The following is a 22,650-nucleotide window of genomic DNA, read 5'->3' on the forward strand; positions in this document are numbered from 1 at the left end:
TCATCTCCCTGGCCTGGAATGCCTTCCCTCCCAATATCCCCCAAGCTAGCTCTCTTCCTCCCTTCAAGGCCCTACTGAGAGCTCACCTCCTCCAGGAGGCCTTCCCAGACTGATCCCCCTCCTTTCTCTCCCTCTCATCCCCCTCTCCATCCCCCGCCTTACCTCCTTCCCTTCCCCACAGCACCTGTATATATGTATATGTGTTTGTACATATTTATTACTCTATTTATTTATTTATTTTACTTGTACATATGTATTCTATTTATTTTATTTTGTTAATATGTTTTGTTTTGTTCTCTGTCTCCCCCTTCTAGACTGTGAGCCCACTGTTGGGTAGGGACCGTCTCTGTATGTTGCCAACTTGTACTTCCCAAGCGCTTAGTACAGTGCTCTGCACACAGTATGTGCTCAATAAATACGATTGAGTGATTGATTGATTAAGTGACTTGTCCAATGTCAATGTACTAACAACTTGGGAAAGCACAAAAGGGTAAATAGGCACGCTCCCTGTACTCAAAGCTGGCCCAATCCAAATGCTCTGCTCCTGCATGATACTGTTTCACTTTTCTGAGAGAATAAGGCATTGTAAGGAGTTGCTGAATTGTGGAATTTAATTAATGATATGCTGATAGTTACAACGTGGCCCTGCCTGAGGGCAGAGAAGCCAATAAAGTGACATATTGGCTTGCTGATTCTATGAATACATTTCATTCCTTAAAGTTACATTAAATTATATGAAATAAATTCAAGTTTTCAAAGAAAGGTCCAAGGATAATAGTTAATTGTGGACGCTATCCCTATTTCTGCATCCCTGCATTCTAATGTCAATGTCTCTCATTTTCTATACCTGCTCGCCCTTTTCCTTCCAATTCCTTTGACTCCTCAAACCACATTGCAAATTTGACTTCAGAATTGTGTCTGCAGGGTCAGTTGAATAGGATGATCTCAGAAGTGCAATCTTCATCTCAATACAATTGTGGATACTTTCTTTAGTGAAATAAAGAAGAAACACACATGAACCACTTAGGGTCCATGCTCAGACAAAAAAGATCAAGATAACTTGCTGTAAACACGATGGAGCATTGTCCATTGAGTAAATTTTTCATCAGATTTACCAAAAGATTTCCAACCCACCTGGAACGCAGTCAGCATTTCTGTACATTGGACTATTCCTGGATTAGTAATGGAAAAACTCCATCCAATGGATCAATTAGGCATTTTAAGCAATTAAAATAAGGCTAATAAATCCATTTCTGTGAAGCCTCAGAAGTACTGACCCTATCTGATTCATTGCAAGGGAACTATCATCACGAGCTCCAAAAGGATTGAAAAGGAACCACCCAGACAAGGGTATATTAGGTTCTGTGTTGCATTGGGGCTGAATCCCAAAAGCATAATGGTATCCCCAGTGTTATTTTCAGAATAAACAATACAATGAATTCCCTTCAGGTCATAGAAGTGATGGGAATTAAGAATACCCAAAACCCTATGATATTTTTAACTGGTAACCAAGAAGATTTTTTTTTTTTTGCAGCGGATGCGAGAGAAGAAAGGATACTTCTATTTTGGATACAAAGTTAGTACATATTGAATCACCTTTAGCCCCTGTGCAGGCTGCTAGCTGTTTGTATTTGTGTTTGTGATGTGCCTCATTTGCTATTATTGGGTTATTTTAGAGGGTTGCTGGCTTATTTTCCTGGCTTTTATGAGCTGGACCTTTCTATGACTGTGGTTTTTCCCAACCTAGATTGCCACATCCATATCATAGCTTCCATTTCTGACATTTTTCATTATATTTATCCCCACATTGCACTCCATGGTAGAAGGAGCACAAAAGGAGGTGCAGATATGAAAGGTATTGGAGAGGTTTAGTGAAGGTTGATACAAGTAATTTATTAGGTTCATTTGGTAAGTTCATCTTCAAGCCAGAACCTGGGTAGAGAACGTGTCTTTCCTTAAATTGTAGTTTCCCAAGTGCTTAGTGCAGAGTTCGTCATGTCTTGGACTCTCAATTAAACACCACGTATTGATTGATTTCCCCATCGTATCTCACTGGGTTCTAGCATCATGGGCTCTCAGATTCGGAATTTATAGGAAACCTCTCACCATTATTCTTACAAAGTATGGCTCAAATCTGTCAACTTTTCCTATAAAACATCTCATGGATGTACCCATTCAGCTCTACTCACACAAGCCATTCCTCTGTTTTAACAGAAATCATGTCACTATTGGAATATCGTCTCAACCTCATCAGTGGTCTCCTTGCCTCCAGCCATTCCCCCTTTCTGAATCAGACTCCACACGACTGCCTGGATTATCTTTGGGAAATGTCACTGAGCACATCACTCCTTTCCTCAAAACCTTTCAAAAGTGAATTCTCACCTTCTGCCTCAAGCAAAAACTACTTTTCATTATATTATAGGGTCTCCAATCAATCAGTTATATTTACTGTGCCCTTACCGTGTGCACAGACTGTACTAAGGACATAGGGGAGTTCAATACAATAGAATATTAGGACTGTGAGCTCCACATGGAACAGAGATTGTGTCCAACGTGATTAATTTATATCTACCCCAGTGTTTAGTACCGTCTGTGATAGGTAGTAAGTGCTTAACAAATATAGTAAAACAATAATGATAATAATAATAGAATAGACCCAATCCCTGCCCACAAGGAGTTTACAGTCTACAGAGAAGCAGCGTGGCTCAGCAGAAAGAGCACAGGCTTGGGAGCCAGAGATCATGGGTTCTATTCCCCACTCTGCCACTTGTCAGCTGTCAGCTTGTCAGTGACATTGGGCAAGTCACTTAACTTCTCTGTGCCTCAGTTACCTCATCTGTCAATTGGGGATGAAGTCTATGAGCCCCACCTGGGACAAACTGATTACCTTGTATCTCCCCCAGACCTTGGAACAGTGCTTGACACATAGTGCTTAAAAGTACCAACAGTATTATTATTTATTTTATTATTACAGGTGGAGACAGACATTAATAGAAATTGCCGATTGGAGAGATAGTAGAGTATAAGGATATGTACATAAGTGCTCTGGGGATGGGATAAATTTAAAATCTATTGGGGGAAACAGACATGAAAATAAATTACATATAGCTCCTCCAATGAAGATGGTAACAAACTAACTTTTGGTATGTGTGACTGTGGTATTCAAACCACACAGCTAGGTGGTGTCTTTCAAGCTGTAGTCTGAAAGATCTCTTGCAGGCCTGGTTGCCCTATCAGGTATGCAGTCAATATGTTGTTTCATCACATTCTTTCAACCTACAGTCGTCTCCTTTATTATCCAGTGAAGAGGGCAGTCATCACGCGAATCACAGGCAAGGCCGAGGATTTCATTGTTTATTACTTGGTCTTCCCATTTATTTCTGAGCGAGATCACTGGGAAAACTGATATAACACTTGGATATCATACCTGGGTTTTAATGGGAGCTAAACTTCATCATCAAGGGCACTTATTGAACATCTTCTCTGTGCTCTGCACTAAGCACTTGGAAATGTATGATAGAGTAAAAGGGGGCCCTGCCATCACTGAGTTTACAATTTAATGGGGCAAACAATAGGCAAAAGAACAACAGTCGAAGTACGAATGTTGAAAAGTAGGCAATTATTAAAGTAAACAGGTATTCAGATAAGTACTAAGGTGGCTAATACATAAAGTGAGGATTGCCCTAAGCAGGAGAAAGGTATCAGAAGACTAATAACATCCTTTGACAGATTTGAGGGGATATGCATGAGGGAAAGTTATGACTAATGGGTCAGAAATTGGACAGTCATGAACAAGGAACAGTGAGAAAGTTGGCTTAGGGGTTAGGAAGAGGAAAGTGTGAGCTGGGTTGTAGTAAGGGAAGATAGTGGGTAGGTAGCAGTGAGAAAACTGGTGGAAACCTATGCATCAGGCAAAAACACCTCACCCTCGGCTTTAAGACTCTCCATCACCTCGCCCCCTCCTACCTCACCTCCCTTCTCTCCTTCTACAGCCCAGCCCGCACCCTCCACTCCTCTGCTGCTAATCTCCTCAATGTGCCTCCTTCTCGCCTGTCCCGCCGTCGACCCCCGGCCCACGTCATCCCCCTGGCCTAGAATGCCCTCCCTCCGCACTTCTGCCAAGCTAGCTCTCTTCCTCCCTTCAAAGTCCTACTGAGAGCTCACCTCCTCCAGGAGGCCTTCCCAGACTGAGCCCCCTCCTTCTTCTCCCCCTCCTCCCCCCATCCCCCCGCCTTACCTCCTCCCCTCCCCACAGCACCTGTATATATGTATATATGTTTGTATGTATTTATTACTCTATTTATTTATTTTATTTGTACATATTTATTCTATTTATTTTATTTTGTTAATATGTTTTGTTTTATTGTCTGTCTCCCCCTTCTAGACTGTGAGCCCGCTGTTGGGTAGGGACCATCTCTATATGTTGCCAACTTGTACTTCCCAAGCGCTTAGTACAGTGCTCTGCATACAGTAAGCGCTCAATAAATACAATCGAATGAATGAATGGATGAATGGAAAATCCTAAATCCAATTATTAGTAGAAATGAGTTACCGCTGAAGGTTTTGGGGAAGGAGAGTGATGTTGTCTGAAGGTGATGATCTGAGCAACTAAATGTAGTTTAAATTGAAGAGGGAAGACATTTGAATAAAGGGCAACAAGTAAAGAAGCAGTTGGCAATCCAGCCAGAAGATGAAGAAGGCTTGACTCAAGGTTGTGGCTAGAAAGGTGGAGAGGTAATAGCATGGACACCAAAGTTACAGATTTCTGGGGCAAGGATGATGAAGGTGGAGCTGATAATCATTGGAAAGATAAGAAGAGGAAAAGGTTTAAGGGGGAGATGAGCAGTTAAGTTCAAAGTGACAGCGGGTTGCCATTTGGAGGTGTTCTGGAAGCAGGAAGAGACATGAGATCAGAAAGCAATTGAGAGTCCAGGACTGCAGAGGAGTTAATGTGTTCCCTGAGGCAACACTTTCTGAATGAGAATAGTAGATGGGGCAGTAGTTGAAGACACACAGGATGGAGTCTGACTGTGGTCAAATGAGAGCCACAGGTTTTGAAGAGTTTTCTTTGTCCCTCAGATTATTTTATTCTGAGACTGGGCAACAGGTTATATAAGATAAAGCAACTGGGTTCCCCAGAGTAGATAGAATTGTAAGGAGCTCTAAAGATAAAGGAATTATTTGAATGAGAAGAGTAGGTGGGCCAAAAACCGTGTTCATATAGTACGTTAATGGAATCATCTTTTCCAGTCTGCCACTGGGGCTATGTAAAACCTGAATCAATCTTCTACAATTCAGAGAATAGAAAAATTTTACCAACAAGGCTTTTTGATGTCCCACATTAACTGTAATTCTCTAAACATAAGAATATATTTGTATTATTGGTTGATGCGAGGTTCGATTCATAAGGCAATTCTTCATTGACAGTTGCACCTCAAACTCAGGTCATAAAAACATTTACAGTTCACTAAAGTCTATAACTGAAGCATGTTTCATTTTCCCAGGATTCTACAAACTGTGCTGTTACTCCTTATTCTCAGGATATTGGCAATGACAGTGGTGATGAGAATAGTTTAAGGTTCAGAGATACTTGGGCGCATTTTCAACGTTATTAAAATCTGACTTTTTCCATAACTTCATGTCCTGAAGCTCTACTTGAATTTGGATAGATTATAGGCCTTCACTGGGGATAGGAGGGAGATATGAAGAGACATTCGATAAATGATTAAAAAGCTCATCAGCAAAAGTCAACAAAGCAACCCGGATATTTGACTTCTTTATGAATCCCTCATTATAACGGTGTCAATGCATCATTATAGTTAAGGAAATCCTTTTCTTATCAATCACCTTTTTAGGGCCTCTTGAACATTCTTGTTCATCAGGCTATAGATCAGAGGATTCAGCATGGGGATCATAATGGAGTAGAGCACAGACACCACTTTGTCCTGCTCTATGGAGTAACGGGATTTGGGCACCACATCAATGGAAGTGATGGCCCCATAGTACAGTGTGACAGCAGTGAGGTGGGAGGTGAATATGGAGAAAGCTTTGTGCTTCCCTTCCTTTGAGTTCATCCTCAGGATTTCCAAAACAATATATGCATAAGAAATGACGATTACAAGCATGGTGAACACTATTATTGACCCTGAGGAGACAGAAAGACTGATTTTAATACCCGAAATGTCCGAACAGGAAAGTTTCAGTAAAGGTGACAAATCACAGAAAAAGTGGTTTATCTGATTAGGTCCACAGAAATTTATATTTAATAAGCAACTGGTAAATGTCCAAGCATTCACAAAACCACCTATGTAGGAAACAACTACCAGAAGGATGCAGAATTTGTCGGACATTTTGACAGAGTAGAGCAGTGGGCTACACACAGCTATGTATCGGTCATAAGCCATAGCAGCCGGCAGGAAGCACTCGGCTGTTCCAAACGTCACTATGTAAAATACCTGAATAACACAGTCAGCCAAAGGCATGGTGTAGAGATCAGCCAAGAAGCCCCCAAGCATTGCTGGTGTCACACAGGAGGAATACCCAATATCAACAGCAGCCAAATGACTGAGGAAGAAGTACATTGGGGTATAAAGTTTGGAACTGACCCGAATTAACATGATGCTGCTGAGATTTCCCAGTAAGGTCACCATATAGATCCCGAGAAATGTCACAAAGAGGACAGCCCGAAGGGTGGCATCACCAGTTAACCCCAAAAGAATGAATTCTGTAATGGTGCTGTGGTTTCTGCCAGCCATGAGGTATTCTAGAAATAGATTCTGTTGAGACAAAAGAGGACTTATTCATTAAATGAGAGGTCAACGTGGTAATTATTTGACTAATTCCCTTGGAAATTTCTCTCTACTGAAAGGTATGGTAATTAGATTCAGGAGGATTGATCCGAAGCCCCCCTTTCCTTGTCTCCCACTTCCTTCTGCATCCCCCTGACTTGCTCCCTTCGTTCTTCCCCCCTACCAGCTCCACATAATTTATGTACATATCTGAAATGTATTTATTTATATTAAAGTCCATCTCCCCACCTCTATACTGTAAGTTTGCTGTGGGCAAGGAATGTGTCTGTTTATTGTTGTATTGTACTCTTCCAAGAGCTTAGTAAAGTGCTGTGCACACGGTAAGCACTAAATAACTACGACTGAGTGAATGAATCATATTAATTGTAAAGCAGCATGGTGAAGTGGTTAGAACATGGGACTGTGAGTCAGAAGGCCAATGGTTCTAATCCCGGCTCTGCCAATTGTCTGCTGTGTGAACTTGTGCTAGTCACGTCACTTCTCTGTGCCTCAGTTACCTCATCTGTAAAATATTGATTAGAACTCTGAGCCCTATGTGGGACTGTGACTAACCCGACTATTTTGTATCTACCCCAGTGCTTAGAAGAGTGCCTGGCACATATTAAGTGCTTAACAAATACAATGAATATTATTATTATTCTCATTACTATTAATACTTGAATACTTACTGTGTGTAGGGTATTGAACTAAGTGCTTGGGAGAGTACAATACAACAATATACCGGAAACATATCCTACCCACCACAAGCTTACACACCAGAGAGAAATATGGAAAGAACCTGAATCAGTTCCAAAAATGTCACGCATGCACTATGAAAGATTTTATAAAGAGGGATGGAGCCTAAAACAGACATTTATTTGCCCAGGGCCCTTCCTGATAGCTGAAGACCCATAAGATAGGGTGACCGTGTTCAAATGAGAGGCACAGGAGTTAAAGGATTTTCAACCCCGCAGATAATTTAATTCTGAGACTGGCCAAAAGGATCTATAAGAAAAAGCAACTGAGTTCCCCAGAGTGGGTAGAATTATAAGGGCCTCTAAAACCAAAGGAATTATTTTAGTAAATGTCTTGCGAGAGCAGGGAAGCATCAATAAGGTGGGGAAATCACAGAAATAAATGATGATAACATTGGGTCTGCTGAAGATTAATATAAATAAATAAAACTCCCTAATATGCTGTTCTGTGCATAGTAACCACTTAATAAATATGTTTGATTTATTTATTAACAAGTTTCCTAAATATGACTACTAGCCTAAGGACATGCAATCTCTTAGACGTAGTCATTGGATAAGCTAGCGGGGGCAGCTGACTACATATTGATCACATGCCATCATGGTCAAAAGAGAGCATTTAGCTGATCCAAAGATATTATTGATAAAGAATTAGCACACTCCATATATGAAATTATTTCATCTCCAAAAGTTTGTTCTCAAGTAACTTAGAAGTGGTTGTTGAGGACTTACACACATCTGTGAAAGACAAGTGGCTAAGAGAAAAATAATGTTAATAATAATTAAAATAAGGATGATCATGTAGGTCACTAGAAACAGCCCAAAGAGGGCGATCTGGCCCAATGGATCATTTGTCAATCCAAAAAGAATGAATTCTTTTTTGGGAGCTGAAACTGGAGACTAAATTGAAACACAGCAGTACAGAAGGGTATCCACAATTCATAGGAAAGTTTTCAAAAAGAATACAGTTTTTTTAAAAAGGAGACACTGTAGTAGAAAAACATCATTAAAGTCAAGATAACAGAAAATGACTTTAGAAAGCAAGATAAAGTTATAATCAATCAATCAATAGCATTTATTGAGTTAAGTCTCTCTATTAAGTGCTTGGGAGAGTACACTGGAATAGGTATACATGATTCCAACCCTCAACACTTGTCTAATGCCATCGAGTTTTTTCTGACCCATAGTGACACCACGGACACATCTCTCCCAGGATGCCCTGCTCTCCATCTGCAATTGTTCTGGTAGTGTATCCATGCAGTTTCCTGGGTAAAAATATAGAAGTGGTTTACTATTTCCACCTTCCATGCAGTAAACTTGAGTGTCCTTCCTCCACTCTCTCCCATGCCGCTTATTTATCCAAAAAATTGGAATTTATCCTCCAAAAGGACTTAGAGGTTCACTGAATCCTTGAGGTCCTCCCTCTGCCCATCCACCAAGCTAGCTCTCTTCCTCCCTTCAAGGCCCTGCTGAGAGCTCACCTCCTCCAGGAGGACTTCCCAGACTGAACCCCTTCCTTCCTCTCCCCCTCGTCCCCCTCTCCATCCCCCCATCTTACCTCCTTCCCTTCCCCACAGCACCTGTATATATGTATATATGTTTATACATATTCATTACCCTATTTATTTATTTATTTATTTATTTTACTTGTACATATCTATTCTATTTATTTTGTTTTGTTAGTATGTTTGGTTTTGTTTTCTGTCTCCCCCTTTTAGACTGTGAGCCCACTGTTGGGTAGGGACTGTCTCTATATGTTGCCAATTTGTACTTCCCAAGCGCTTAGTACAGTGCTCTGCACATAGTAAGCGCTCAATAAATACGATTGATGATGATGATGATGATGATGCCGCTGCTGCCCAGCATGGGTGAGTTTTGACTTGTAGCATTCATTCATTCATTCAATCGTATTTATTGAGTGTTTACTGTGTGCAGAGCACTGTACTAGTTGCTTGGGAAATACATGTTGGCAATACATAGAGACCGTCCCTACCCAATAATGGACTCACAGTCTAGAAGGGTGAGACAGTCAACAAAAACAAAACAAGTAGACAGGAGTCAAAACCATTCAGAATAAATAGAATTATAGCTATATGCAAATCATTATTAAGTAGCAGATTGCCTTCCACTCGCTAGCCACTGTCCAAGCTAGGAATTGAATGTATATGCCTCTACTTGACTCTCCCTCCTGTGGCCAGGACTGGTGGAGTACTGGAAACTCTCCAGGAGCTTCCCTGAGAGGGGAACCCTCATCACTGGCCCCAACAAAATATCCTTCATGATTACCAGTTTCAATTTCCTGAAGGTATTTATGCATTACATAAGTGTACAATTTCTCCCCACTGGAAGTGTTTAACAATAGCGTCACTTGTTTTTCTGTCAGGGATAGTTTTAAGTGAGGCCCTGCATTGTCAGAGGAACAAATTAAGTAACATGTTCAGTTTCCTGGTTCCGTAAATAAATTTCTCCCATTTCAGGAATAATGAATGACATGAAATAAATTCCAGTTTTTCCAAGTAAAAAGTCTTAGAGGAGTAGTATGACTTGGAATGTTTATGGTTTCTACGTCCTTGCATTCTATTGTCCATCTCTTATTTCCTGTACCTTCTTCTCTTTTTCTTTCCCATTTCTTTGGTTCCCAGAGGCCCTTAGCTAATCTGATTCTCACTGTGGACTTTATGAGCTTTGCCTCCAGGTTCAGTGGAATTGAATTGCCTCAGCGTTGCATAATTCAACTCACTAAAATTGTAGATATTTTGTTGAAATAATTGAGAAACCCATGGACAATTACGTATACTCCCTGCTTTGGTAAACGTGATTAAGGCAACTTGCAATCAACGCGATGGGAGCATTGTCCTTTGAATTCATTCCCTTGACTACCTTATTTATCAATAGATTTCCAAACCTATCTGGCACACAGTCAGCATTTCTATTCATTTGATTTATGCATGCATTAGTTATTGGAGAAACTTCACCCAATTGATCAATTAGGCATCTTAAACAATTAAAATAAGCCTAATAGATTGATTTCTGGGAATTTACAGACCCTGCCTGACTCATTGCAAGGCAGCATGGTGTAGTGGACAGAGCACAAGCCTTGAAGTCAAATGGTGATGGGTTCTAATTCCAGCTCCGCCACTTGTCAGCTGTGTGACTTTGGGTAAGTCACTTCATTTCTCTGTGCCTCAGTTATCCCGTCTTTAAAATGGGAATTGAAAGTGTGAGCCCTATGTGGGACAGGGACTGTGTCCAACCCGATTTGTTTGTATCCATCTCAGCATAGGTGCTGTTCTCATTTGTCTTACCACAATTTTTTTTTTATTTTAATGGTATTTGTTAGGCTTTGAATCTCTCTGCTGGGCCGCCCCGTTTATCTACTAACTGCCTTCAAGAAGTGGAGCCACTAGTGAAAACGAATCCTGGCCGGAATGCCAGATTATTAAGTTAATCGATTGCTTGATCAGTGATATTTATTGAGTTCTTATGCTGTGCAGAGCACTGGACTAACTATTTATAATATGTAAGCACTTACTATGTGCCAAGCACCCTACTGAGCTCCGGGGTAGATAAAAGGTGCAGAGAAGCAGAAAGATCCCAGGCCTGGGAGTCAGGGGACCTGGTTTCTAATCTCAGCTCGCCCACTTGTCTGCTGTATGACCTAGGACTGGTCATACAGTGCCTCAGTTCCCTCTTCTGTGAAATGAGGATTACGACTGTGAGTCTCATGTAGGCTAGGCCTGGTATCTAATCTGATTAGCTCCACACTTGGTATAGTACGAGGCATGTAGTAAGTTCTTAGCAAGAAAAAAAAAGCTGTAGGGTCTTCTCTTCCCATTCTTCTGCTCATTCTTCAGGGACACAGACGTGAATATGAATGAATGAGTCATTTATATTATGTAATTTATAGATATGTGCATAACTTCAGTAGGGTTGACAGTGGGGTGAATATGTTCAAAAGGCCATGGGCTCTAATCCTGTATTAAACACTTGGAAGACTATAAAATGACAGACAATTCCCTGCCCACAACACGTTTACAGTCTAGTTGGGGGGACTGGAGTTCTTGGAGTAAAGGAATTGGGGGCCTGGAGACAAGGGAATACGGGGGCAAGTCTTAGTAGCATATTGTAGCTGTCAACTTACCTTCATCTGTCAGTACACATCCTCTCTTGGCATTAGGACCAGTGTCTTAGGGTATGGGGAGACTAGCATTTGCCCAAAACTAGGCTGTCTCCAACCTCCTACCCATCTCTTTCCAGCTCTGATACTGCCAGTTTCTTCTTCCCGGCCACGTGACTGAAACGTCAGGTAAGAAACGTGGTCCTCAGCTGTTTCCACAGAGCAGGAATGGAGAACCTGGACCTTGGTATCAGTAGTCCAGTCATCTCTTAAAATCAGGTTCCACAGGTCTAGATGAGGATTACTGCCAAACTTGATGGTGAGTCATGAGTACTTCTCTTTCTCCACTTTTCGCCCCCAGTGAGAATGATCAACGGTGGACTGTCCAACTATTGCTGTCTCTCCAGATACAGGTCACTGTATCTCCCCTGCCTATAGGACTTTCCCAGTCAAGTGTGGGCTCACGGAGGTCAACTCGAAGACTTCCCTACCATTAAGAAGGCCTTGCTGCCCCTGCTAGAGAAGGTCATGTTCGTGTGAGGGAATGTTAGTTGGAGCAAGAAGAGTGGGGGGGGACACCCCCCCCCCCCAGAAAAGGATCCCTGCTGTGACTCTCAGTGTGACTTCTGTACATCTTTGTCAGGAGGAGGACTGTGTGCCAAACTGTGTGTCCATCCCATTCCTCTCTGAGAAATAGAGTTTGTGGTGAGCAAGAGTGACTCCATCTTTTAACGCTGAAACCATTTCCAAAGAGATTTTTCTATGACCCCGAGAGCACCAAGGGCAAAGGAGGAATTGGAAGGGAAACTGAATTATCTTGCTCAAAGGTTTAAGAAAAACCTGAATTTCTGAGGAAAAACTGAGTAATTTTGCAGAAACGTTAGAGGAGAGCTTGAATAGCTGAGGAGTAACAGAATTGATTTGCAGCGGGGTTTGAGGAGCAGCTACGTTTCTTTCTGGGCAGGAAAAAGACTGCCGGATCAGTTTAACCCTGAGGGGTTAGCACGGGGAGGGTGGGGTCCCCGTTCTTCCAGGATTTTCCAGGTAGAGAGCAGCATGAGCTGAAGACAGCAGGGGACCAGAGCAGGAAATGAGAACTCCCGCTGCAAACCACTCTTAACCACCCCCCGCCCCCGACACGACCCATAAAAGGGGGAAAGAACTGGTCCTGTGGGGTTCAGGAGCAAAGCAAAAACCATCTGACGTGCATTCAGATACCTTACTGGGGCCAAGGCCAAAGCACCTAAGACTTGAACCAGGGTGTTATTCTGCAGATGGCCAGATTCCTTGAAACTCCTCTGACCTAGAACTAGCTTCACGAATGCTGGGGAAGACAGTCAGACTGGTAGCTATATTTGGTCGTAATTGTGTATGTGTTAGTTTGCGTATGCATCTGCCCCCCCCCCCCCCCCCGTTTAAATTAGTCTAAGCATGGGGTAAAGTGTTCTGCTGCATACAGTGGTGGCTTGGTTTCACTTTTGAACTTGTTACTGAACACCTGAACTGAAGGGGAGACAATTCCCCTTTGAAGGGCTCACACGTTGAGAGCCTGAATTGTATGGGGGAGACAATTCACCCATGACTGGCTCATGACAGAGTTGTGTGGGTTCCTAGTTGTGATCAAGTTGAGATCAAGCAGAGAGGGAAAAGGCCAGTGGGGAGCCGGGGAGTGAAGCAGGGGCTTTCTGAACAGCGCTGGTTGGGGGTTTTGCAGAACAGGTGGCCTAAACCTGTAGCCTCATGTAGAAAGCCTGGTTCTAGGAGTCAGATGACCTTGGTTCTAACACTGGCATGTCACTTGTCTGCTATGTGACCTTGGGTAAGTCGATCCTCTGTGCCGGATTTACCTTATCTGTGAAATGAGAATTAGAGACTGTGAGCCTCATGTGGGACATGGAGTATATTATTCATTCAGTCGTATTTATTGAGTGCTTACTGTGTGTTGAGCACTGTCCTACTTGATGAACCAGATGTATCTAACCCAGGGTGCAGGACAGGGCCTGGCACACAGTAAATGCTTAACAAATACTATTTAAAAAAAGCAAGCCTTACCCAGGTGAAGGTGGAGAGGTCAGGCAGCCCCTGTCTACGTGGTATTGGGCCCAGATGGACAATGGAGTAAATTACAAAATGTCTTCTCTGGCCTCTGACCACCCCCACTTCCTCTGTAGCTGCCACTTTTTCCCTGCGGGTTCTCAGATCTGGTGTGTAGATCTGACTTAGATAGCTGCTCCTGGGCTTCTGGCTCTCCTGCTCCCATTTGTGTCCATTACTCAAGGATTGGCCTCTCCTGCTGGACCGTAAGCTACTTGAGAGCAGGAGGTCACCTGTGCTCAGTATAACGGCCCGCAGGCAATATATCTATATACATCTATATCTATATCTACAGATAAATAGAATATATATATATAGATATATAGATATATAGATATATATAGATATAGATATACCTGTATATATGTATAAATGTATATATGTTTGTACATGTTTATTACTCTATTTTATTTGTACATATTCATTCTATTTATTTTATTTTGTTAATATGTTTTGTTTTGTTGTCTGTCTCCCCTTTCTAGACTGTAAGCCCGCTGTTTGGTAGGGGCCGTCTTTATATGTTGCCAACGTGTACTTCCCAAGTGCTTAGTACAGTGCTCTGCCCACAGTAAGCACTCAATAAGTACGATTGAATGAATGAATATCTACAAATGTTACCGATGGGTTTATTTCCATCCTCCTGTGGGGCTCGTGGATGGATTGCTTCATAATAAGGCCTGGACCCAAGATTCAACCCTTGACCCCCATTACCCCCCCCCCATTTCCTCTTCTCCCACTCCCTTCTGTGTCACGTCTGCCCCCCCTTTATTAAACCCTCAACCCCACAGCATTTATGTGTATATATGTAATTTATCAATCAATCAATCGTATTTATTGAGCGCTTACTATGTGCAAAGCATTGTACTAAACGCTTGGGAAGAACAAGTTGGCAAACTTATACAGTCCCTACCCAACAGTGGGCTCACAGACATTATCGTCATTAATCTCTACTCCACTAGAGACTTCTTTGTTCATATTGACTGCTCCCCAGCTCTTCGGACAGTGCTCTGCACACACTAAGTGCCGAATAGAAAGGACTGATTGATTTTTCCTGCAGACACTCCCTGGCTCACTATCGTTGAAAGCAGATACCAAGAACTTCCTGTTGCTGTCAACGCGAGCAGCTCACCAGGGTTTGTGCTTCTGTTGGCTCAGCAGAGTAGTGAGCACTGGGAATAGGGGTTAGTAGGGGTAGATAAAAGCTGATAAATTTGGACCCAGTCCCTGTCCCACATGGGGCTCCAGGTCTTAATCCCCATTTTACAGATGAGGGGACTGAGGCACAGAGAAGTGAAGTGACTTGCCCAAGGTAGCTCATGAGACCAGTGCATGACGAACACTGTACTAAGCGGTAGGATAGAGAGAAGGTGATCAGGTCGGAAACATTCCCTGCCCCACATGGGGCTCCCGGTCTTAATCCCCATTTTCCAGGGGAGGGTTAGAACTCATTCTCTTATTTCCCATTGAAACACTGGTTCATACCTAGCAAGTTCAACAAAATCACAGCATTGGTGGACTTGCCAATTATGAACCACTGTTTCGATGGGAATGAGGTCATGTCCACCTGTGTAGTTCTTCTTAGCACTCAGAACAGTGCTTGGCACATAGTTAAGTGCTTATTCCTACTATTACCACTAACAATGCCTTCTCAAGAAAGACCATGTCTATCTTCAATGGAGGGACTTTCATACAGCGAACGCTTGTGTGTATGACTGTCTTTACAGAGAACCCTTCACATTGAAAATTATTCCTAAAGTGACCAGAAGGAATCCTCTGGTTGTAGTGAGTTTTTGGTTCAACAACACTTCACTTTGGACTCCACCTGAGAATTATGTAACACTTGTAGAGGCTACAGTTGTGTGATGGTTCACTTGGCGACATGCCACTCGACTGCCTCAGCCTCCCCCCTTATCCTGGCGGTGATCCCCACTGCCAATCAACCCCCTGTCCCACAAACCGAAGTTTTTAAACTCTTGGCCACAATTAAAAACCTGGTCTTTGATAAGGATCCAATGGGCTGCCTAAAAGCTTTTTTGATTCAACTATCAGTTTTCTTAAGGGGCTGGAGAGTTTGATTGTCGGCTTCTCGTCAGCTCCATCAACTCAGTATCCTGCTCTCCCAGCACATCCTGCTGTGCTATGTCCCATACCCCGACCAACAGAGCCAACCCCGTGGGTGAGCTGAGTTTAGTCAGTCAGCCAATTTATCCTGGGTGCTTACTATGTGCAGAGCACTTTACTAAGCATTTGGGAGAATACAATATAACAATATAACAGACACGTACCCTGATCTCAGTGAGCTTACAGTCTAGAAGGGGAGACAGACATCGTTATAGCAAAATAAATTACCGATATGGACAAAAGTACTGGGGGGCTGTAAAGCCGAGGGAGGGGGACACATGAAGGGAGTGAGTAAAGATGATGCAGAAGGGAGTGGGAGAAGAGGAAATGAGGGCTTCATTCATTCAATCCTACTTATTGAGCGCTTACTTTGTGCAGAGCACTGTACTAAGCGCTTGGGAAGCACAAGTTGGTAACATATAGAGACGGTTCCTACCCAACAGTGGGCTCACAGTCTAGAAGGGGGAGACAGAGAACAAAACAAAACATACTAACACAATAAAATAAATAGAATAAATATGTACAAATAAAATAGAGTAATAAATACATACAAACATATATACATATATACAGGTGTTGTGGGGAGGGGAAGGAGGTAAGGCGGGCGGAGATGGAGAGGGGGAGGAGGGGGATTGGAATGAGGGGGCTAAGTCTGGGAAGGCCTCCAGGAGGAGGTGAGCTCTCAGTAGGCCTTGAAGGGAGGAAGAGAGTTAGCTTGGTTGATGTGCGGAGGGAGGGAAGGGAAGGCCTCTTGGAGATGTGCCTTCAGTGCAGCTTTGAAGTGGGGATAGATTCATTGTCTGTCAGATACGAGGAGGGGAGGCATTCCAGCCCAGATGCAGAATGCAGGCGAGAGGTCAGCTGTGCTATGGATCAGATCGAGGTACGGTGAGAAGGTTGACATTAGTGAGGTAAAAAGTGTGGGCTGGTTTGTAGCAGGAGAGTAGCGAGGTGAGGTAAAAGAGGTCAAGGGGATTGAGTGTTTTAACGCCCATGGTGAGCAATTTCTGTTTGATGCTGAAGTGGATGGGAAACCACTGGAGTTTCTTGAGGAGTGGGGAAATGTGTCCTGAATGTTTCTGTAGAAAAATGATGTGGGCAGCAGAGTGAAGTATGGACTGGAGGGGGCTGAGGTAAGAGGACAGAGGATATCCAGACAGGGGTGTGGGCGCAAGAAGTTTTGATCCATCTATAGAATTAAGGGCCCTGGGTCTTCTCTGCCTCACAGTCAAGTCAGACAGAACCAGTGCCCTGCTGAGCGCCCTTAGGCAAGTCACTTCACTTCTCCGAGTCTCAGTTACCTCATCCGTAAAATAAGAACAATAATAATGATGATGATGATGATGATGATGATTGAGGTATTTGTTAAGTGCTTACTATGTGCCAAACACTGTTCTAAGCACTGGGGTAGGTAGACACCAGGTAATCATGTCAGATGCAGTCCCCGTCCCACATGGGACTCACAGTCTTAATATTCATTTACAGATGAGGTAAATGAGACTCAGAGAAATGAAATGAGGTGCCCACAGTCACAGAGCAGACATGTGGTGGAGCCGGGATTAGAACCCACATCATCTGCTCTTTCCACTAGGCCATGCTGCAACTCCCCTTTAATCTTAGAATGGAGATTAAGATCGTTGAGCCCCATGTTGCACCTGGACTGTTTCTAAACTGAATGAGCTTATCTGTATCCCAGCACTCAGTTTAGTGTCTGGCACATAGTAAGTGCTTCACAAACACTGAGGAGGAGAAAAAAAGTTTACACCACCGGAGGGTTATAGCGAGTTCCAGCCTCACAGAGCCATGCCTTAGTATCACCTTGGGGCGGTAGAGGAAGGCAGCCTCCCAGACCCAACCTTTTGCCATCAGGGGATGATAGAGAGGTGAAGCTTCACAGACCAATGCCTAGTGCCACCGTGAGGTGGTAGAGAGGTGCAGCTTCCCAGAACAAGCCTCCTGCTGTAACGTACTACACACACTACTATACTTCTCCTCTGGTGCTAACCTTCTCATTGTGCTTCAATCTCACCTGTCTCGCTCCCGACCCCTGGCCAACGTACTACCTCTGGCCTGGAACGCCATCCCTCCTCAAATAATAATAATAATAATAATAATAATAATAATAATAATAATAATAATAATAATAATAATAATAGTATTTGTTAAGCACTTGCTATGTGTCAAGCACCATTCTAAGCGCTGGGGGAGATACCAGCTTATCAGGTTGTCCCACGTGGGGCTCACAGTCTTAACCCCCATTTTACAGATGAGGTAACTAAGGCAACACAGAAGTTAAGTGACTTGCCCAAAGTCATACAGCTGACAGGTGGCGGAGCCTGGATGAGAACCTATGACCTCTGACTGCCATGCCCGCGTTCTTTCCACTGAGCCACAAAATTCTCCAGACAATCACTCTTCCCCTCTTCAAAGCCCTACTGAAGGCACACCTCCTCCAAGAGGCCTTCCCAGACTAAGCCCCACTTTTCCTCAACTCACCCTCCCTTCCGCGTCACCATGACTCGCTCCCTTTGCTCTTTCTCCCGGCAATTGCCACTTCGCTAAACTGGGCTAGAGAGAGTTGAGCCTGGATTGGGGCCGGGCTTCTCAGGATGGGCCGGGGTGTCCGGGGCCGGGAAGCAGGGAGGATCTGAAGAACCAGAGGCTCGGCGCCTACATCACTCTGCAGTTGGAGAAGTTCCTCGCCAAAGCGAAACAACCACCCCAACCTTGCCAGCCAACCCCTCCTTCACGGTGTAGCTTGACCTGCGGCAGTGGAGGACCCGTTCCCCTCTGCACCCTCAGGGCCTTTCCTTCCCTCCAGCCCCTCAGGGTCCCCATATCCCCCAAGGACCAGGACAAAGGTGAACCTCTTAGGTGGTCTGAAACCAGCTAGACCCAGTGGAAAGAGCATAGGCCTGGGAGTCAGGGAACCTGGGTCCCAAACCCGACCCCACCACTTGCCTGTTGTGTGACGTTGGGCAAGTCATTTCCAGCTTAGTGGAAAGTGTACGGCCTTGGGAATCAGAGGACGTGTTATAAACTCGGCTCTGCCACTAGTCGCTGTGTGACTTTTGGCAAGGTGCTTAACTTCTCTGTGCCTTAGTTCCCTCATCTGTAAAATGGGGATTAAGCCTGTGGGACAATCTGATCACCTTGTACCTACCCTGGCGCTTACAACAGTGTTTGGTACATAGTAAGCACTGAACAAATACCAACATTATTTTTATACAACTGAATTCTATATTGATGCCTGTTTACTTGTATTGATGTCTGTCTCCTCCCTCTAGGGTATGAGTCTGCTGTGATCGCTGCACGGAAAGCGATCAATCAATGCGATTGAATGAATGAAGATAGACGAGATGGAGGCCCGGGGAGAAAGCCGGTGCTGGAGGAGCAAAACGCCACCAGGTGGCGATAGAGAGGCGTGGCCTCCCTGAATCAAGGTGTGGGAGGGAAGCAGCACCGTCTATTGGATAGAGTCGTGACCTGGGGGTCCCGAAGGGCCTGGATTCTAACCTAGGCCCTGCTACTGGTCTTATGAGTGACCTTGGGCAAATCACTTCGCTTCTCTGAGCCTCAGTTACCTCATCTCTAAAATAAGAATAAGAATTGCCCTCCCTCCTCAATCAGACAGATAACTGCTTTGCCCCACATCAAAGCCTTATTGAAGACACATTTCCTCCAGGAAGCATTCCCTGAAGTAGCCCTCCTCGCCTGTTCTTTCACTCCTTTCTCCGCCTCTCATGCTAGCTCCTTCATACCTCCTCTTTCCCTCCCCCATGGCATACATGTGTAAATCTGTATATAGCTGTAATTATTTATCTGTTTATTCATTGCTCCTTTTATTCATTTGTATTATTGTCTGTCTCCCCCTCTAGAATGTGAGCTCGTTGTGGGCAGGGAAGGTATTGGATGCTATATTGTACTGCCCCAAGTGCTTAGTACGGTGCTTTGCACACAGGAAGTGCTCAATAAATACAACCATTGTTATTATTGATATCATTATTATTATTATTATTAATAAGACCCCTCTCAATCTCGGTTGGTGGTGTAATCCGCTAGTCCAATTTGATATTGTCAGATAATGTAAAAATACGGCTTTTTTAAGTGGTATTTGTTAACCAGTCTGTCAATCATATTCATTGAGCGCTTACTGTGTGCAGAGCACTGTATTAAGCTCTTTGGAGAGTATAGTATAACAACAAACGGACACATTTGCAGCCCACAATGAGTTTATAGTCTAGTTAAGGTCTTCTTATGTGTCAGACACCGAACGCAGTGCTGGGGTAGATAGAAGCAAGCCAAATTGGACAAGGTTCGTCCCGCAGGGGGCTCACAGTCTTAAATTCCCATTTTACAGACAAGTGAACTGAGGGCCAGAGAAGTGAAGTGACTTGCCCCAGGTCACACTATGGTTGCTTTGCCCCAATGAAGGGTCATCCAAACCTGAGGCCGCGAACCTTTTTTTTGTTAAGCGCTTACTATGTGCAAAGCACTGTTCTAAGCACTTGGGAGGATACAGGGTGATCAGGTTGTCCCACGTGGGGCTCACAGTCTTAAGCCCCATTTTACAGATGAGGTAACAGAGGCCCAGAGAAGTTAAGTGACTTGCCCAAGATCACACAGCAGACATGTGGCGGAGTCGGGATTCGAACCCATGACCTCTGACTCCAAAGCCCGTGCTCTTTCCACTGAGCCACACTGCTTCTCTTCCCAGGTGATAACGAATCTGGGCAGAGAGATCATTCTGGGTGGGTTGGGTCCTAACCGGAATTCAAGTCCAGACCATGGATGAGTGGGCGGTTAGACCATTTCTCAGCTGGCCACACTGAGGGCGACTCACACGGATTCCCCAGATATTGGCGGACTGAACTTCAAATACTGTGGAATTCCCAGTGATTTCAAAGGAGCTAGGGGAACCAACCTGGGCCTTGGAATCAGAGGGCCTGAGTTCTAATTCAGGCCCTGCCAGTTGATTGCTGTGTGACCTTGGGTATGTGGCTTAACTTCGCTGGGCCTCAGTTTCCTCAGTTACAAAACGGGGATTCGATACCTTTGCTCCCTCCTATGAGATCCATGAGAGACAGGGACTGTATCCAACCTAATTGACGTGTATCGACCCCAGGGCTTAGAACAATGTTTGACACATGGTAAGTGATTGACATATACCATAAAAAGAGAATATTCCAGAATTGGGGCCCCTTCCCCACTCTTTGCTCCAGGTTGAAAGCCAGTGGGAGTCTCAGGTCGAACAAAATTGTGCCTCTCCTCCTCTGCCTGCTGGAATGGATGTGCCCTGAAGTCACTGGCACTCCCTGACTCCCTGGTGAGGGTGAGGGGAGAGGGCATTTTCCTGAGGGTTGGGGTGGGAACGAAGCAAGTGGAGCAGATACGCTCACCCCCACTTAAGGCGGGCTTGAAGAGAGTTGGAGGAGGCAGCACAGCCTAGCGGATAAAACCCCGGCCTGGGAGTCAGAAAGAGCTGTATTCTAATCCTGACTCTGACACTTAGGAGACCTTGGGCAAGTCACATGTCTGTTTTTTCAATCAATCAATCGTATTTATTGAGTGCTTACTGTGTGCAGAGCACTGTACTAAGCGCTTGGGAAGTACAAGTTGGCAACATATAGAGACAGTCCCTATGCAACAGTGGGCTCACATATGTTAAAGCACTTATTATGTGCCAGGCACTATTCTAAGCACAGGGGTAGATGCACAATTGTCAGGTTGGACACCTGTCAGGTGGTCTTCAACTGCTCAATCTCCAAGGGCTTCTTCCCCTCTGGATTCAAACCCGCCCATGTCACCACCAACCTATAAATAGCCTCCCTTGACCCCAGCCCCCTCCAGGTATCACTCCATCTCCCTCTTACCCTTCCTTTCCAAACTCCTGGAGTGAGTCATCTGCACTCGCTGCCTCGGATTCCTCTCCTCTCATTCTCTCCTGGACCCTCTCCAATCTGGTTTCCACCCCCTCCATTCCACTGAAACTGCCCTCTCAAAGGTCACCGTTGACCTCTTTCTTGCCAGATCCAACGTCTCCTACTCCAACCTAATCCTCCTTGACCACTCGGTTGCCTCTGACACTGTCGACCATCCCCTACTCCTCAATACATTATACAACTTTGGCTTCGCTGACTTCGTCCTCTCCTGGTTCTCGACTTATCTCTCTGGTCGTTCATTCTCAGTCTCCTTCATAGGCCCCTCCTCCCCCTCCCATCCCCTAACGGAAGGGGTTCCTTAAGGGTTAGGTTTTGGTCCCCTTCTGTTCTCCATCTATACTCACTCCCTTGGTGAACTCAATCGCCCCTATAGCTTCAACTGTCATCTCTGGGCTGATGATACGCAAATCTCTTCCTGCCTTCAGGACATCTCCACCTGGATCCTACCTGCACCTAGAGCTCAACATGTCCAAGACAGCGTTCCTTATCTTCCCTCTCAAACCCTGTCCTCTCCATGACTTTCCCATCACTGTGTATGGCACCAATCAATCAATCAATCAATTGTACTCATCGAACGCTTACAGTGTGCAGAGCACTGTACTAAGCGCTTGGGAAGTACAAGTTGGCAATATATAGAGACGGTTCCTACCCAACAGTGGGCTCACAGCCTAGAAGGGGGAGACAGAGAAGAAAACAAAACATATTAACAAAATAAAATAAATAGAATAGATATGTACAAGTAAAATAAATAAATAAATAGAGTAATAAATACGTACAAACATATATACATATATACAGGTGCTGTGGGGAAGGGAAGGAGGTTAGGCGGGGGGGAT

The 22,650-nt window shown here is 44.2% G+C and overlaps 1 protein-coding gene across 1 annotated transcript; it reads right to left on the reverse strand.

The window, feature by feature from the left end:
• Nucleotides 1-5,843: 5,843 nt before the first annotated feature.
• On the reverse strand, nucleotides 5,844-6,761 carry LOC119921457 (olfactory receptor 491-like). Its single transcript, XM_038741670.1, has one exon. The coding sequence runs from the start codon at nucleotides 6,753-6,755 to the stop codon at nucleotides 5,844-5,846; it is 912 nt and encodes a 303-aa protein (XP_038597598.1). The 5' UTR covers nucleotides 6,756-6,761.
• Between the last annotated feature and the right edge of the window lie 15,889 nt (nucleotides 6,762-22,650).

Source organism: Tachyglossus aculeatus (genome assembly GCF_015852505.1).
Source record: "Tachyglossus aculeatus isolate mTacAcu1 chromosome 12 unlocalized genomic scaffold, mTacAcu1.pri SUPER_6_unloc_2, whole genome shotgun sequence".
In the NCBI taxonomy this organism is placed as follows: Eukaryota; Metazoa; Chordata; class Mammalia; order Monotremata; family Tachyglossidae; genus Tachyglossus; species Tachyglossus aculeatus.

Coding starts and splice junctions, on each gene's coding strand:
- LOC119921457 (XM_038741670.1), bottom strand. CDS start 6,755: ATGGCTGGCAGAAACCACAGCACCATTACAGAATTCATTCTTTTGGGG.